We start from the raw sequence: 17,995 nt of genomic DNA, 5'->3' as shown, positions 1-17,995 counted from the left end.
CCCATATGCAATACCAGGACCTCTAACTCTGGCCTATACAAGTTTGGCAAAATGGAGGAAAGAAGTGGTGCCCATAGACTACATACACAAAAAACTCTTTTATATATTATGCTGACCATGCATGGAAGTGAGGCCAGAGGCTGCAACATATGCAATCCCATCCCACCCCCTTATATGTGTTGAGATGAATATCTGAATAGCAGTATTGATATATCTGGAGGTTCTTAAATCTAGAATTGCTTCATCACTTCAGCTGCCTGCTTTGGCACTGAAATCACTTTTTGTCTGTATTGCTCAGTGTCTGGTGGTGGTTGAAAGTTCCAGAAGAAATGTATCTTATCTAAAGTTAAAACAAAGTATGGAAAAGGGGGGGATCACAACTGATTTAAAGTTCTGTCGCTGAATTCTATAACTGATCCCACTATTCATAATCTGAGTGTCTTAAACTTGTTTCACAGCATCTTGATTGGGTTTTCTCAGATGTCAAATATCATAAAGCAAGAAAGTGTCTTTCTGAGAGTTAAAGACAGACAAATTTATTGTGGCATAAGCTTCTAAGGTGCCTCAAGGCTTTTTGTTGTTTTCGGTGCAACAGACTTAACACGGCTACCCCTCTGGAAATTACATAAAATGTCAGCTATCAAAAACTATACAAATTACATGTCAGCTGTAAATCTATATTGTATTGTGTTTGTGGCAGTGTAGCTTCTGGCATCCATTGGCTGAGCAGGTGTGATGGTATGGAATGCTCGTGAACATTCCAAATGCCCAGGCAGCAAAGCCAACGGAATGTTTTTGGTCCAGCTTCTGTGAGGGACTGGAAAAGCATAAATCAGGTGAGGACTAGGAAGAGTTCCTTGGAACATTAAAGGGGGGAGGTGCCTGAATGAAAGAGGAAGAGATCAGTTACACTAGGGATTGAGAAGCAATGTGTGATGGGGACTGAATGGAAGGATAATTGACTAACCAGCCAAATGCAGGCGTCTACTACCATTAAATATAATATAAATATACCTTTGCCTGTTAAATATAATCTAGGGTTTTTAAAAAAGTGAATTAGTCCTTTAAACTGAATGTAAATAGGGGGACCATGCTTCTACTTGTGATGTTGCCACAGATTATATGGCTGAATGACATGTGAAACTTTTCTCTACTGGAAGATCTTGCCAGACTGAGTGTTCTTGTTTTTCTTCCTTTGATTTAAAGCCTTGACAGATCTGGGGCACTATGATTCAGAACAAACACTAATTCACACATGAACTTGTGAAACATTTTATGAGAGTAAAAGCTGAACACTAGCTCTTCCCATCAGCTGGAACTTGACAGTCCTAAGTATTGGCATTAGAAAGCACCCCCTATCTAAAGTTATACTTCCACAAATTTTATTCCGAAGAGGTCCTCATTATCAAGATACGGATAGGTTCAAAGCACCAGGCTTTTTCTGTATTCAGAAGAGGAACAATATTCGTCATGTTCCAACATCACCGCTGCACTTCCTACCATAACTCATTTCATCAACCAAGGGCTGTGACTTCAGGAGAACCAATTAGAGACTAATTGCTTTGAACACGGTCATACTTCATTGTGCAGCCTTAACAGTGAATCAATACACAATGGTTCTGCATCAACTCAATCAAGATTCTCTTGGGAGGAAAGTTTTGGGCACCATCCTGTATCCACTCAAGAACTTCTCACTGACTAATAAAACCAAAACAAGCACATAACCATACTTCCCCTCACAGGCATGACAGGACCTAAGAAAAAGCATGCACAGGAATTATGCTTCAGTTTTCATTGGATGTCCACAAATTCCAGTGTTATAAGGGGGGGGGGGAGAAAAGCTTTATTTACTTTCTCCATATCATGACCCACAAGATTCACATACTCTTCCCATGCTCTCCTCTCCCTCCACCCCTCCAGCTGGGGTCCCGTAATCCAGTTCTGTGTTCTGTATTCCTCATTACATCTGAAACAGAGAAATATTGTTTAATGTTGGGTTACCAGCCAGGATCTTAAACCTGGTTGAAACTATGGTTTAAGATCCCAGGATTTATCATTTCAGACACAATCTCTGTCTTAGAGATCATGATGGCATGGAAGAAGAGAAAAGAAATGAAATGAGACAGATCTGGACCGATGCTGGTTCATAATTTAGGAAGCTGGAATCAATGCATCCAAACCAGTCCATGCTCAATGGTGTTTAGGCAACAGTTTGTAATTTGACTTCAAATGTTTCTGTATTGTGGTAGCAGCATCCATGCACATAACTACCTTGATTAACTTTTACATAATATTATACAGTGGTACCTCGGTTTTCTAGGGATGCGGGTGGCACTGTGGGTTAAACCACAGAGCCTAGGACTTGCCGATCAGAAGATTGGTGGTTCGAATCTCCGCAACGAGGTGAGCTCCCGTTGCTCGGTCCCTGCTCCTGCCAACCTAGCAGTTCGAAAGCACGTCAAAGTGCAAGTAGATAAATAGGTACCGCTCCAGCGGGAAGGTAAATGGGGTTTCTGTGTGCTGCTCTGATTCGCCAGAAGCAGCTTAGTCATGCTGGCCACATGACCCGGAAGCTGTATGCCGGCTCCCTCGGCCAATAAAGCGAGATGAGCGCTGCAACCCCAGAGTCGGCCACTACTGGACCTAATGGTCAGGGGTCCCTTTACCTTTACCTCACTTTTCAAGCATCTAAGAAGCTGGACATTTCGGTTTTTGAACCCCGAAAACCCAGAAGTAATTGCTTCCATTTTAGAATGCTTTTCAGAAGTTGAGCGGCTTCCGGGGAGGTTTTTTCAATTTTATCCATTGACTTTGCACCTCAGTTGTCAAATGTTTCAGAAGTCGAATGGTCTTCCGGAACAGATTACGTTCGACAACTGAGGTACCACTGTATTTGATACACATTAACCAGATACGTAGATAGGTAGATGATGATAGAATAGATAGATGATAGATGATAGATAGATAGATGAACCCCCTTGATCACCTTGGCTTTCTGTCATAAGAAACAGCAAGGCAGTAATAATGTTCAGTAAACCCCTTTTATTGTTTTAATGGAAACTTTAACAATGAATGAGGAAAGGTCTGGTCTCTATTAAAAAAGCCGATAAGACAAGTCCAAGCACCTCATATCCTCAGAGTAGTGAAGTAATCAAAGTTTCCTAGTACCATGGCAAATATATATAACTTTGTAATAAATATTGCACTTCTTCCACAATGCTGCAGGAATAGAAGGGAAATATGGTATATATTTCCCTTCTTCCTGACTGTAATACATCTGCAGACTGTAGTAGCTTGTATTGCTTTGTTTGCAAAAGAAAGGAAAAAGGGAAATTGCACAGATTTTGGAGTGCAAATAATATATACGAGTAGCATAAATGAAATTCTAGCAAGAAGGAAACATGCATCAAAATGTAGATTTGTGTGTGCAGAAATGAATGCACACAAAAATGCATCTCCATATGAAAACTGCACATATTATTGGCACGCAGTGGCATCGCAAGGGGGGCGGGGTGTGTGCCTTGGGGGCCATGTCTGGGGGGGTGACAAGAAGGCACCCCATGGGGTGCTCGCCCCGCCACCCCTGGGCGAGGTGGAGCAAGCAGCCATCGCGCCACCGCAGCTGCATGTGAAGGATCCTCCATTCATGGCTGCGGCCACAAGCAGAGGATCCCACCACCCCATATGCCGTTCGAGTGGCGCCGGCGGCAAACCACTACATACAATGCATGCACGGTGTTGCACGCATGCACTCTATGTAGCAACGCCACACACACGCTGTACATAGCGGTTTGCCTCCAGCACCGCTCGAGCGCTGTATGGATGGAGGTAGGATCCCTCTGCCGCCACTACAGCCGCAAGCAGAGGATCCCACCACCATCCGTACGGCGCTCAGGCGGCGCTGGAGGCAAACCATTACATACAACACATGTGCAGTGTCACACGCATACGCTGTGCATAGTGAGGCCACACATGCACCCTACGTGACGGTGCCATGCATGTGTCGTACGTAGTAGCGCAACGCGTGTGCAGCTCGCGGTTTGCCCCACCCCAGGTGTCGGTTAGCATCCGTTCGCCCCTGTTGGCAGGGTCCTTATTGCTTTAGCATGTGCCTAGTTGAAAGGTTGAAAGACATCGGAAGAACCCTGCAAAGCCAATGTCCACCAGAATGGGCAATACTGGCCTACATGGACCAACAGAATGAGTTTATGAGATGCAGCACTTCTTCTGGGTTGGGGAGGCCGAAGACATGGCAGCCAAATTGCTAAAGCTTGCAAATCCATAGAAGAGCCCTGTTGCATAAGGCCTATTAGCCAATCTAGCCCAGCATCCTGTCCTCATTGCAGCCAACCAGATGCCTGCCAGTAGGGATAGATGGACCTCTCAGTTTTGGTTTCCTCATTTTCCCTATTTTCAATTCAATTCCACAACAATTTATGATTTGGGGAAAAAATAATCCTCAACTATATTCAGCAGTATTTTAATGTGAATTTCTGTTAATCAGTGCTTTTTGAGGAGGGTACTCAAGGGAACTTTTTTCCAAATGTTAAACGTTTGGCATTTACTGTAACAGTTATGTACATGGTGAGTACTGGCACCTTTTTTCCTTTCCTTTTTTTTTTTTAAACACTGCTCATAACATGGTATGCAGTTTTGACTCATGAACACATTTCTGTGAGCAATTTTTCTTAATATAATGCATTTTGCCTATTATTTTCATAAATTTACAGTGGTACCTCAGATTACAGATGCTTCAGGTTACAGACGCTTCAGGTTACAGACTCCACTAACCCAGAAATAGTACCTCAGGTTAAGAACTTTACCTCATGATGAGAACAGAAATCGCATGGCGGGGGCGCGGCAGCAGTGGGAGGCCCCAATAGCTAAAGTGGTACCTCAGGTTAAGAACAGATTCAAGTTAAGAACAGACCTCCAGAACAAATTAAGTTCTTAACCTGAGGTACCACTTTATTCATTTTTATGCACCCTTTCCCTTAATTATGTGTGTTTTTGTTATATGTGCTTGGTTGGAGAACTGCACTGCAAAATTCAGATAAATGTGAATCTCAAAGGCTGTGTTCTGATTCTTATATTGCTTTGGAAAATGTGCGTAGGTTTGCCTTTAAATACAACTGGTATTCAAAGACATACTGTCTCCAGCAGCAGAGAGAGTGAACAGCCATTGTGGCTAGTAGCCACTGATAAGTCTATTTCTGCCCTGGATTTGTCTAATCCTCTTTTAAAGCTATCCAAGGTGTTTGGTTTTTTTGCCCTCATTACAGTTTGTGGGAGCAAAATAAGAACATGAAAAAATGAGCGTGGACCTCTCTCTCTCTGCTCTCAGAGAGCGAGGCCCCCAAAATCCTGTGGCCCTTGGGGCACCTTCCCAGGGACCACAGTATTGTGTTCAAAGGCAGTTATGTATGACCGTGTAGAAAAGCAATGCATCCTTAAATCATGTCCTGGATCCATAAGACCATAAGATCCATAAGACCATAAGAGACCCACCGGGTCAGACTAAGAGTCAGGTGCTTCCGGGGAGCCTGCAAGCAGGACATGAGTGCAATAATACTCCAGGCTGAACATCTAATACTTACCGTATTTTTCTGTGTATAAGATGCCCACCCTCCTATTTTTTGGGACTCAAAATTAAGAAAATGCACTATACACTATCCATGTATAAGACAACCCCTTCAAAAATTTAGGAAAAAATATAGTCTTATACACTGAAAAATACGGTGTATGGAACTTTACTGGGACACGGGTGGCGCTGTGGGTAAAACCTCAGCGCCTAGGACTTGCCGATCGAATGGTCGGCGGTTCGAATCCCCGCGGCGGGGTGAGCTCCCATCGTCCGGTCCCAGCACCTGCCAACCTAGCAGTTCGAAAGCACCCCCGGGTGCAAGTAGATAAATAGGGACAGCTTACCAGCGGGAAGGTAAACGGCATTCTGTGTGCTGCGCTGGCTTGCCAGATGCAGATTGTCACGCTGGCCACGTGACCCGGAAGTGTCTGCAGACAGTGCTGGCTCCCAGCCTATAGAGTGAGATGAGCGCACAACCCTAGAGTCTGGCAAGACTGGCCCGTATGGGCAGGGGTACCTTTACCTTTTATGGAACTTTAACACCTGCAGTCTCCCCAATTCAGCTTAATGTATTAGTGGAGCAGCATTCCTCGCTGAAGTTTATGTAAAGTTCCTATGGCAGTAGGAGCAATGCACACACATAGGTTCCATAGTCAGAAGGAACCACTAGACTAGGACACGCCGAGGCATGCAATTCGTCAAACACTGTGGCATCAGCATTGCCTGATCAATTTGCATGGTAATTTTGCAACAAAAATCAAAGCAAAAAACTTGAAATAGCTACTGTAATGTTAAAATGGTTAATTTTTGTTCTCTTTTAATATATATATATCTATATATAAGGCCAGAGCCTTTTAAGCATGACGCACATAATAAAGTTGACATTTTAACATCACTTAATAAAAAATGTGCTTCTCATAATAAAGCCCACAGTACCCTTGAAAGAGAGTGATCAAAAGCACTAAGTGGTATAATTAATCCAGTGTTAATTGGTAATTGGAATCTTTGCATTATTTATGCAAATGTACTAAAGCAAGTATAATTTTTTTAAAAAAATAATAATAATAATAATCTGCCCCCAAAGGAGGAAAAGTCTAAAGCTATTTTGAAACCATTTGTATCGCACTTAGAAATGTGGCCATGGATCTTCTGTAAAAAGTTCCTTGTAAACGAAGTCGTATTTGTTTTAGCCAGAATCATCTTGCAGATGTCCCTGCTGCTGGATGCTTCTTAAAGTGTATGCAATACTTTCTGTATACAATGGTATAGGTGACTTCTCAATTAAAACTACAAAGGTGGCAATCCAGGGCTCTTTGTGATGCATAGGAAGGTATGTGCTGAAGTTAACGGCACAATTCTTGAAGGCAGAGGAAATCCCACAGGTACTGGAGTGCCCATATGTTTAAGTCTTTATGCGGCACAAGTGATTATTATCATGCTGACACAAAAACCAAAGGTATTCGTTCCAAAGAAAATGGGATGTCGGATCAAATCCTTTATAACTTCCAAAGTCCCTTTTATGGAGTTCAAGAGTTCTTCCATTTTTAATTTACTAAGTGTCTTCATTATCACATCTCCAACATTGCATTATTCCAGTTCAATTTCTCCTGCGTACACCGTGATCAGCAGAATCGCAGCAAACCCTGTGAGCAACCCAGCATTTTGGATCAGGAAGAAGACTAGATCTGTTTTTCTTCCGGTCACTTTTTCTCTCAGCATGTCGTTCATCTCTGGGAACTAGAGGAGGCAGAAGGAAGGAAGTTTTTAGGTAAGTGTTGCCATCTGGTGGAACAACATGCTACATTAGAATTTCGTGGTGTTTTTTTAATGCATGCGTTACATTACTGTATAAGATTGGGTTGGGTTCTTAAGCTGCTGGAGCGGCAACGATCTGGGTGTTGTGTCCAAGTGATTACTTCACCAAGAAAGGAACACTGGAAATTGCTTCCTCCTCAGCTGAGCCTCTCTTTGTAAGTTTCAGGGATGGGCTCACATCCATCTTGTGCAATGCCCATTCACTTAAATGGAGCTTGTGCAAGGGAGCTTCTCAGTAGTTTAAGTCTATGGGTGGGCTAAGCAACAGAGAGGGGCAGACCTGATAGCAGCTGTAGTTTGCAAGTAAGAAGCACTGCTGCAGGACAATCAACCAGCAGATGCAAACAGATGTTTGCTAATTGGCTAGTAGCACTGTCATGGGCTGTTGGTGTGGTTGGAGGGGGCAACTTGCCTGCCCAGTGCTGACCCAGGCATCTCCTGTTTCCCTGACTATTTTCTGCCTGCAACTGCTAAGAGACCAGATTATTCCTCTTCAGGGTAGCTGTGTGTTCTACTTTAGAGGGCAGCCTTTTGTTCTGAAGGGGTGTAAGTCCCCTATCTATTTGAAAGGCTGTCCAGAAGTTTGGTTTAAAGCTATGGAAATATTGAAAGTAATGGAGAGGTTGAGGAACCTTGAAGTTCCCAATCAACTGTCAGCACCATCAGATCAGTGGACTGAGCAGACACACAGGTCACGTGGGGTATTCCCCACTACAGTGAAAAATTCATCCCTCTGCTGAAGCATAGCAAATACAGCCATACCTTGGATCCCAAACGCCTTGCGAGTCGAACGTTTTGGCTCCCGAATGCCACAAACCCAGAAGTGAGTGTTCTGGTATGCAGACGTTCTTTGGAACCCAAAGGTCCAATGTGACTTCCGCAGCTTCCGATTGGCTGCAGGAGCTTCCTGCAGCCAATTGGAAGCCGCGCTTTGGTTTCCGAACATTTTGGAAGTCGAACCGACTTCCGGAATGGATTCTGTTCGACTTCCAAGGTACCACTGTACTAGCATTCCAATCTCTAGACTGCCCTGTATGGTGAAGATAGCATGGAATAAATATATATCATAAACTATCACAGTCTCTTGGAAAAGGGGATGAACAACATTTAAATAAAAATAAAAATGTTGTGTTGTCGATGGCTGTGATGTGCCCTGTTTCTAAGGGTGAAGAGTGGATAAAGTCAGTGTGTTGTAAAGGTTAGAGCATTGGGACGCTGGGAGACAAGGGTACAAATCTCCACTCAGCCATGAAAATTGCAGGGCAACCTTGGGCGTGTCACTGTCTCTCAGCCTAAGCTACCTCACAGGTTTGTTGTGAGTATAAAATGGGGGAGAGGAGAAGCATGTACACCGCCTTGAGCTCTTTGGAAGAAAAAGTGGCATATAAATGTAGTGAATAAATAATAATAAAATCAAATATTATAATAAAGTTCAGTGCTATCCTACTTTTTCTACAAAATCAGGGGAACTGGTTTCTTTCAGAAGAAAAACAGAACTGTGAATTCTAGAACTTTAATGAAACTAAGACATTTTGCACTAGATTCTGTGATCAAGATAAATACAGTTTACCAAGACACATCATCCAGAGATTCAAACAGAAGAAAAAAGAATGCAATGAAAAAGCCCACAGAAGCCACTTTTAACCTGACAGGTAAATGCATCTCTACCACTAACTTGCCAGTTTATCATTGCAGCACACTCTCCTTGGAAATTAATTCAAAGACACTGGGGGGGGGGCAACCTTCTGCTTCTGCAAAGTGCTGACAAACACAGATCAACAAAATTGCTGTGCTGGCTGCTTATCAAAGATGAGGTAGGATCAAGTTCAAAGTTTTCAAAGCCCTCTGAAACTTAAGTAATACAAAAACTAGCTCTCTGAAAACACCTTTCCAATCCCAACACATTTTAATTTTCTAGGGATGGAGCCTCAGAAGGAGAAGGAAGCCATTAGTGCTACCATCTCCCACTGCAGCTAAAATTTCTTCCACAAAGCTAATAATAAGGATGAACGAAGCCATCTTCATTGTTCAATAACAATGTTTTAAAAATCCCTCTTTAGGAGCATGAGAAGAGGCTTGCTGGATCAGAGTAAAGGCCCACCTTGTCCAGCATCCTGTCCTCACAGTGGCCAATCATATACACCCATGTGAAGCTCTCAAGCAGGCCAGGCACTCTTTTCTACTTTTGATTTTGGTACTCAGAGACATACTGCCTCTACCTTCACAACCCAGGGAGTAAAATACAACAACACGGTCCTCCTTGTCAGTAACAGGTCAAAGTAATGGACAGCTATATCCAGATCTAGCTTGAAGAAACCTTGCAAACCAGGGAAGAGTGGGTGGGTTGCTCATCTATTGCCAGAACTATCAGGGTCCATCCAGAAGATGGAGCCGGGAGACACAAAGTCCCAATTCAGACAGCTTCACAACCATGAATTTATTCAGCAACCTTGGAGCCAAGCTAGATGTTCCCTTGAGACAGCTACATATCTTGTTTTTCCTAAAATAATTACAGGCACAAGGACTCCAGTTCTTAAAAGGAAGGCAGTGAACAAGAGGGTGGACTTAGTCCTTCTCTTGCATGCCACAGCTGGGAAAGGGGGCAGTCTTCACTGGCAGGCCAAGGGATTAAAAAACCATTAAAAATCAATATGACAGACCATGGACCACCTAGATGAAGCTCACAGACCACTGATGGTCCATGATCTGCAGTTTGGGAACCCCCACTTTATATGTTTTTAATGTAACATTTGTTTTTCTTATTGGTGACCTTAAATCAGCTGACCATCGTTTTCCCTAGAGACTTGTGGCTAATCTAGTCCTTGGTGAAAACAAGGCCTGTTGGTACATGAGTAGCACCTGTCTGCATCACCCACAGTCCCTTTGGGTCTATTCTCAACCCCAAACAGCTTCTTGGAGGGCTTCTGAACATTGTAGCTATGACTCACCCACTTCAGCTGGCTTTAAGGCTCAAAAGCACTCTCAGCTCTGAATGCTGACCCTTCCTAGGAGGGGTCAACAGTTAACGTTCTCTTGAGATCAATCAAGCACCTCCTTCAGCATCCTTGAGATTCAAAGTCTTTTCTCTCCCACCCCCTTGAGATGCAAAGTCTTTCATAGGCATAGCCACTTTGATCAATCAACACACAATGATCATTGTCCAATGAAGAGATAACTGTAAACAAAGCTTTGTTCTCGGTATACTACTGCAAATAACCATTTCAGGATTCCCCATGTTCTGTTAACAGTACAGCCCTATGCATGTTTACTCAGAAGCAAGCTCCACTGTATTCAGTGGGGTCAATTCCAGTGTAAGTGTGCATAGGGTTGCAATCTTAAATTGTGTGTTGGTTGGCTTCCTTAGGGAATCTGAGGAAATATGCCCAGTGGCCACCAGGTCATCCCTTGATGTTTTCACTATACATGACAGAATCATTGTTTCTACTCAGGCTGCAGCTTTTCAGGGCATTTTTCCTTCTGAAGGAAAAGCCAAGATGGTTGGTAACCCCTATTCCACAAGCAGAAGTCAACTGGACCCACAGTGAGTCTTAGGCCCCATCTGCACTACATATTTAAAGCAGTATTTATACCACTTTAAACTGCCATTGCTTCCCCGATGAATCATGGAAACTGTAGATTGTTAAGGGTGCTGAAAATTGTTAGGAGACTCTGTATTCCCCACACACAGCCAGAATTCCCAGAGCTCACTGCAAAGGGGAATTGATTTTATGTGACTCTGGGAATTGTAGCTCTGTGAAGGGAATAGCGATCTCCTAACAACTCACAGCACCCTTAACAAACAGGATTGCAGGAAAGGGGAGCTATGGCTGTTTAAAGGGGTGTAATATTGCTTGAAATAGAGAGATATTTAAACATCCCCAGAAATGATAGACATTGCAGATGTTTTTTGAATGTGCTGGACACAGTAGAATATATTATTTTCTACTATCCATTGTACAACCAGCTACACAAAGGCATGCTATCCCCTTTTTTGGAAAGTCTAACATCACGACACAATGAAAATATCAGATTCTATCTGTCTGACATTAACTGCAAGGGTGGCTGCGTTTCTATCAATAGTATCTTTCAGAGTGGTGAATGGCACTATTTAGCAGGAAGAAACTCCAATGAACATCCTCGTTATTACATATTTTTACATGGCTGTTTATTTGTATATATTTTAAATTTTTACTTATAGATGTTTTATGAAGGCCTATATTTGTAGCGCCTAATAAAGGTTTGGCGAAGTAAGAAATATAGAGTGCAGACTGAGCCTTACTTCAATACTGGTGGTGGGAAAGCATGTTGCATTGCTCCTGAAGGTGACATGGTAGCTCAGAGTGCATAGGCCAGGCCATCACTTTGCAGGAGCAAAATGGCCAGTAGGTTCAACAGGATTTGAGGGGTGGGATCCTGCCACTCCCCTCCAACACCTGCTGCCCAAGGCAGTTGCCTCCCTCTGGGATGGTGCCTTCAGGGATGGTGGCTGAAGCACTTTGTCATTCAGCCCCCAGATGAGTCTTTCTTCAAAGAACCTGCCTACTAGTGCAGGGAAGGAGAGCACCCTTCACTTGAACACCAATTCCCACTAGATGTGGTCAGCTGCAATTGCATGATGGCAGCCACTATGTGAAACAATTCAAACTTAACTTGTTTACACTGAGTTTAATACTGTCTTTTGTATTGTAACCCGGTTGTAACCCGCCCTGGGACCTCGTGGTGGATAAGAAATCGAATTAATAAGAACAACATGCTTCCACTTGGTACTCTTGACACGTCATCTCTGAGGTCTAGTCCAGGGTTCTTCAACATTGGGTTCCTAGTTCCCATCATTCCTGATCATAGGCTAATCTGGTTAGGGATTATGGGAGTTGTAGTTGAGCAACAGCTACAGACTCAAGGTTGCAGAACACTGACTAGTCCATCCACGCATGATGTAGCTATTAAGGCTGTAGAACTGAGGTGATAAAATGCTAGACTGTACCATTCAAGAATGCAGGTGGGAGGTAATATTATTCAATATAAAAAGCTTCCTACCTATAGAAACACAGGAGAACTCTGCTAAAGTTTTCTCAGAGATGCACTTAATTTACTCTATGTAGAAAGCTTGTTTTCCATGGGGGACTATTCAGAAATATGAGTCCTCCTGCTTGCATTCTGAATCCTACCACTTCGCCCTGCTTAAAGTGCAAATCAGCTTGTAATGAGCAAGTGAGAGATGGAAGAGAGAAACAAGAGTTCTAACAAATCCTACCTGTTTCTAGACAGAGAGGAACAAGGTAGAATTCAGCAGAAAAACAGGAGTCTGTACTGAGCATTCACACACATCATTTACATTTTGTTCAGACACAACATTAACGGTTCCGGTCTAGACACCTACAGACAGAGAGATTAGAAAGGTAGACAGAGAAACCTATCACCTATTGGCTTTAAAACAGGGGTGTAAACATGGTAATACTGAAAAGAGTCAGAGAGATAGACAGCAATGGTAGTTTCCTAGCTGGCCCTTTGCCCTTAGCAGAGAGAGAGGTTCCAATCACAGAACTGTAGAGTTGCAAGGGACCCCAATGGTCATCTAGCCCAACCCTTTGCAATGCAGAAATAGAAACCAACAGAGCTATATTCCTCTTTTATGCAGAAAGATGCCTATCCAAAGGAAGGAAGAGCAAACACTGGACTCATTGAGTGCACAGTGACCTTAGTACTAGGTTTGTTCATCTGTCTCTAATTTGGAGGCAAAAAACAACTCTCAAGTACTGTAAGTCCTCTCCATCATAGTCATTGCTTTCTCCACCCATCCTTTCCCATCACTGATCTTCTGTTTTGTTCTGGTGATGTTGCACGCATGACTCTTAAAATTGAACTCTTGGTCCACAAATCCACCTATAAAGAGATGCTCCTTTTCCCTTCAGGGTACCAATTCACCATCCCCACCCCAAAAAACACACAGAGAGACATGTGCACACACCACCTAATTGTTCCAAACATTTTAAAACAAGCAAAGTTTTGAGTGCAGTTTAGTGACTTGGTGGGGAGGGTAGATGTTCTAAGGGCTCGGGGTGGGAGGAGAGAGAAAGCTGAGGTCTCTTCCACAGATTTTGCTCATCCTTCGGGATCAAACTCACTGGAGTTTTAGACTGATATCCTGCACCAGCCCAAGACATTTTGCTGCCTGATGCAAAAGACAAGATGGTGCCCCTCTCCCATTCCATTCACACAGGCCAACTGGACTGACAGCTGGATGTTATTCAAACACAGATGATGGGTCAGCAACCTCCACTGTACCTGAAGGCAGCAGGCTGGTGTACAGGGGGAAGGGCAGGCTGTACGCCGCACGCAGAGATCTGTCCCCCAACACCTTGCTGCTACTTCCTGCTCCCTAGCATCTGCCTCCTGGTGTGGCTTTCTCACGCTGCCCAATGGAAGGGCTGGCCCTGCATGCAGCACATTATTCATATCAGGGGTCAGCAAACTTTTCAGTAGGGGCTGGTCCACTGTCCCTCACACCTTGTGGGAGGCCAGACTATTTTTTTTGGGGGGGTGAACAAATTCCTATGCCCCACAAATAACCCAGAGATGCATTTTAAATAAAAGCACACATTCTACTCATGTAAAAGCAACCGGCAGGCCCCACAAATAACCCAGAGATGCATTTTAAATAAAAGGACACATTCTACTCATGTAAAAACATACCGATTCCTGGACTGTCTGGGGCCGGATTTAGAAGGCGATTGGGCCAAATCTGGCTCCCGGGCCTTAGTTTGGCTTCCCATGATTCATACTGACTTCAAATGGACTTTACGCAGTGTAGCAATATGCTGGATTGCAGTGCCGACATCAGAGAGCGCCATTCCAAGGGTCGGTATTTATAAGAAACTTAATTCCCACAAGGAATTAGTTTAACGCTACTGAGATACACGCCGTGATTCAACTGCAACTCCCTCTCACAGATGTATTATCTTGTATCACAACCATGTAAACCAGGGCTCAAGAACATCAGAAACAAGAGGTTGAAGAATGTGGCCCTACAGGCTTCCTGTTTGGCCCTCAAGACTCTTACTAGACCTTTCCCCAGGGCACAGCCACCACTGGCCCTGTTCTGCAGCCTCCTCTAGTCCTTTTGCCTGACTGGGTTATGCCCTGGAACTATTAATCCTTTTTGTTTGCCTGGATGGGAAAGTGTGTGAGGAAGGTAGAAACCTGGGCAGGAGTTTGTGGCTTGAACACAGCCTGGAATACCAAGGCAAGTACCACATCTGCCCACTTTTGCCTCTGGTCCACTGGCATGTGTCCCCTGGAAGCTTCCCCACAAGGGAAGGCAGCCCCTCAGGCTATAAAACATTCCCCCTCCTGGTGTGTGTGTGTGTGTGTGTGTGTGTGTGTGTGTGTGTGTGTTTCTACATGCCAACCACTCCTGCTTTGTGACATATTTGTATTGTATCGATGATGCTGTTGGAAATGTATTATGGAAAGGGGGTGGAGAAGTCTTAAAAGTTCGTGTAACCCCACGCTCGGGGTTCCTACTCTGTGTGTTTGAACCTTGTTGCAATAATAAAGATCAGGTCTCCTGACTGCTGTTTGGCTATCTGGCTTCTTAGCCGAATATAAGAATTGTGGTTCCATGAGGATAAATGGTCTGATTCATACATACACATAGTATTCATACAATATAGTAGGAGCTCACCATATCTGCCAGGGAGATGTATAGGAACATGCCTCCAGCGATTGCAAAGATAATGTTTGGAGCAAAGTTGTTGCCCACTACTATACCGAAAGCTAGTCCAACATAGCAGGAGCATGCTGATATAAAATTGAAAAACAAGGCCTGCCGAGTGCTCATTCCTGCATTAAGAAGGATGACAAAATCCCCTGGGAAAAGAAAAGCAGGGAAATGGTCAACAAGCAATATTATCATTATTGTTATACATTCCACACACACAACCCCACTCCCAACAAGAGAATTAAAAAGACATGGGTAGTGCGTATGAAAATTATAGTGACACCATCATTTCATTTTTCCATTTCAATGCGGCAGAACACTTGTTGGTTGTCTCTTGTTTGCTGAGAACTCTCTTAATGCATTCATCTAACAGCTAGCTGAGTTAATGGAAAACATCTTACCCAGTTCGTGAGGAAACTCTTCACATAAGATTGCTATAGATGTGCTAATTCCTTGAAGTAGGGAAAGGGTGAAAGAAGCACCGATGGCTAGTCCATCAATGAAGTTATGCAAAGCATCACTCAGCGTGATCATCCAGGCAATTGTGCCAATCTCTGACAGTGCAGGTCCCCTGAAACATTTACACAAGTTGCTTTCGGTTTCTTCCTTCTGTAGATGACAAAATTACAGAAAAATAAAACAAGGCCCCAAAGTCCTTTCTCTCCACAGAGAGCAAATATTACATAGGAAGCTGTAGCCCTGTTGAATTACAGTTTTGCCTAAAAGGCGTAAGATTGCAATCCCAACTTCACTTAAAGGTAAAGGTAAAGAGACCCCTGACCATTAGGTCCAGTCGTGGCTGACTCTGGGGTTGTGGCGCTTATCTCGCTTTATTGGCCAAGGGAGCTGGCGTACAGGTACCGGATCATGTGGCCAGCATGACTAAGCCATTTCTGGCAAACCAGAGCAGTGCACGGAAACGCCATTTACCTTCCCGCCAGAGCGGTACCTATTTATCTATTTGTACTTTGACGTGCTTTCGAACTGCTAGGTTGTCAGGAGCAGGGACCAAGCAACAGGAGCTTACCCCATCACGGGGATTCGAACTGTCAACTTTTCGATCAGCAAATCCTAGGCTCTGTGGTTTAACCCACAGCACCACCTGCGTCCCTCAACTTCACTTACCTGGGGTGAAACCCAATTAGAATCAATGGGACTTACTTTCAAGTGGACATGGTTAAGATTGCAACCCAAGTCACTATAAGTCAGATTATGGCTACTTTTTTGTTTTTTGCATTCTCCATACAGTGGCATTCAAATGGAAGTGGTTTGTCCAAAGGAGGTCAACATATGATGAACTCTGATGCTGCCCTCATGTTTCCAAGGATGCAAAAAAATTATTTGCACGATGTGGCTGCTGTAAGAATACACAACATCTTAGATCCCTTCAGGTGACCTAGTTTCTCATGAATTTTATGGCATGTCTATTTTATTTGCTTTTTATTTTTTTACCCACCCTTCATTCCAAGTAGCCCAAGGGTGGGGTACAAAAACACAGCTTTAAAACCAACAGTAACACCCATTGACACAATAATACTATAAAATGGGAGCAAATAAAAATCAATAAGCGGCAGCCGGTACAGAGATGTACTATTTCAAGACTAGGTCTGAAAACTCAAACTCTACCAATACCTAAGTGCAAATCCAAACCCCGCTTTGGGTAAAAAATGGAGGATGCTTGAATGGGTCTTGTGATAGGAATTTTATGGTCTTAGATATATGGTAATGTTCATAACCACACATACATAGATCAGCACAGGAAGACCAACCTGGAACCATTTTGATTCCTAAACTGACCAAATGTTTTCTCTGCAACGTCAAAATGGAAAAGCCTCCCCATTGTCTCTTCCTTCACAAATCCTGTCTTAAGCGTATGTCTGTGTTTGAATAAGGTTAGGGTTAGCCTGTGACCCGGCCCAGGAACTAAGTATTTATCACTACAAAAGAATGGCAAGGCTCCCCAGGAAATCCAATCAAGTAACCTGCCAGACAGGAGATAAACAAGGACAGGAGAAAAAACAACATGCAAATGTTCTGTTTTAGACAGCTTTTTTGTGTGTGTGTATGTATGATGTTTCTGGGGGTGGTTTTGATCTACAGGATGGGAATTTCAAAAGTCTTTATAAGGCCTTGCATGCCATTTTTCTGGGTCCTCCTCCTTTCCTGCGTGTGAGGGGAGCACCCTGTTGCAACAGATCAATAAAGATCAGGCCTACTAGCTGCTTTGCTTCTCAATATTCTCTGGATGGCCTCTGTTATTTTCTCTTACCAATAGGGAACCTATGTAAGGACTCTATATGGGCTCTTGGATACCCCATAAGGGGAAAGGGCAATTTTTATTTACAACAGCCTAAAAGAGGATTAGACAAATTCATGGAGGATTAGCTTCAGTCGGTACAGCACAAGTATATTAATCTCAGAGTTGTGTGTTCATGCCCCATGTTGGGCAAAAGATTCCTGCATTGCAGGGGGTTGGACTAGATGACCTGAGTAGTCCCTTTGAACTCTACAATTCTGTTATTCTATAAGGCTATCAACAGGAATAACCCTGATGGCTATGGTCTACCTCCACTGTTGGGAGCCAGTATGCTTCTGAATACCACAGGAGCTTAGAGTGCTGTTGCATTCAGGTCCTGCTTTGTGGGCTTCTCATTGGCATCTGGTTGCCATTTGTGAGAACAGAATGCCAGACAAAAAGATCCACTGCCCAGATCCATCTGGGCTATTATGTTCTTAAAGTCCAGAATAAAATGGGGAAAAGTTAAATCCACCCTGTTAAAGAATGTGGTTTGAGCAGACACATTCTTTTTTTTTTTCTTCCACACAAATGTAATATTTTCTTCTGATTACAAATAATACCATCATATTAGACAGGG

The 17,995-nt window shown here is 43.4% G+C and overlaps 1 protein-coding gene across 3 annotated transcripts in view; it reads right to left on the bottom strand.

The window, feature by feature from the left end:
- Positions 1–6,370: 6,370 nt before the first annotated feature.
- Positions 6,371–17,995, bottom strand: part of SLC39A8 (solute carrier family 39 member 8) — a 43,072-nt gene continuing 31,447 nt past the window's right edge. For 2 of the 3 annotated variants that reach the window (XM_083571500.1, XM_083571501.1), the window contains exons 7-9: positions 15,521–15,728; positions 15,084–15,268; positions 6,371–7,321 (exon numbers count right to left, since the gene is read on the bottom strand). In XM_083571500.1, coding sequence (XP_083427626.1) covers positions 7,172–7,321; positions 15,084–15,268; positions 15,521–15,728 — 543 coding nt within the window. In that variant the 3' untranslated portion in view covers positions 6,371–7,171. Of the gene's footprint in view, positions 7,322–12,638; positions 12,776–15,083; positions 15,269–15,520; positions 15,729–17,995 lie in introns of those variants that run through there. The other variant, XM_083571502.1, reaches the window with a different exon arrangement.

Source organism: Podarcis filfolensis (genome assembly GCF_964270895.1).
Source record: "Podarcis filfolensis genome assembly, chromosome: 9".
In the NCBI taxonomy this organism is placed as follows: domain Eukaryota; kingdom Metazoa; phylum Chordata; class Lepidosauria; order Squamata; family Lacertidae; genus Podarcis; species Podarcis filfolensis.
The sequence above is the reverse complement of the archived record's forward strand: the minus strand, read 5'-3'. Positions and strand labels throughout refer to the sequence as shown.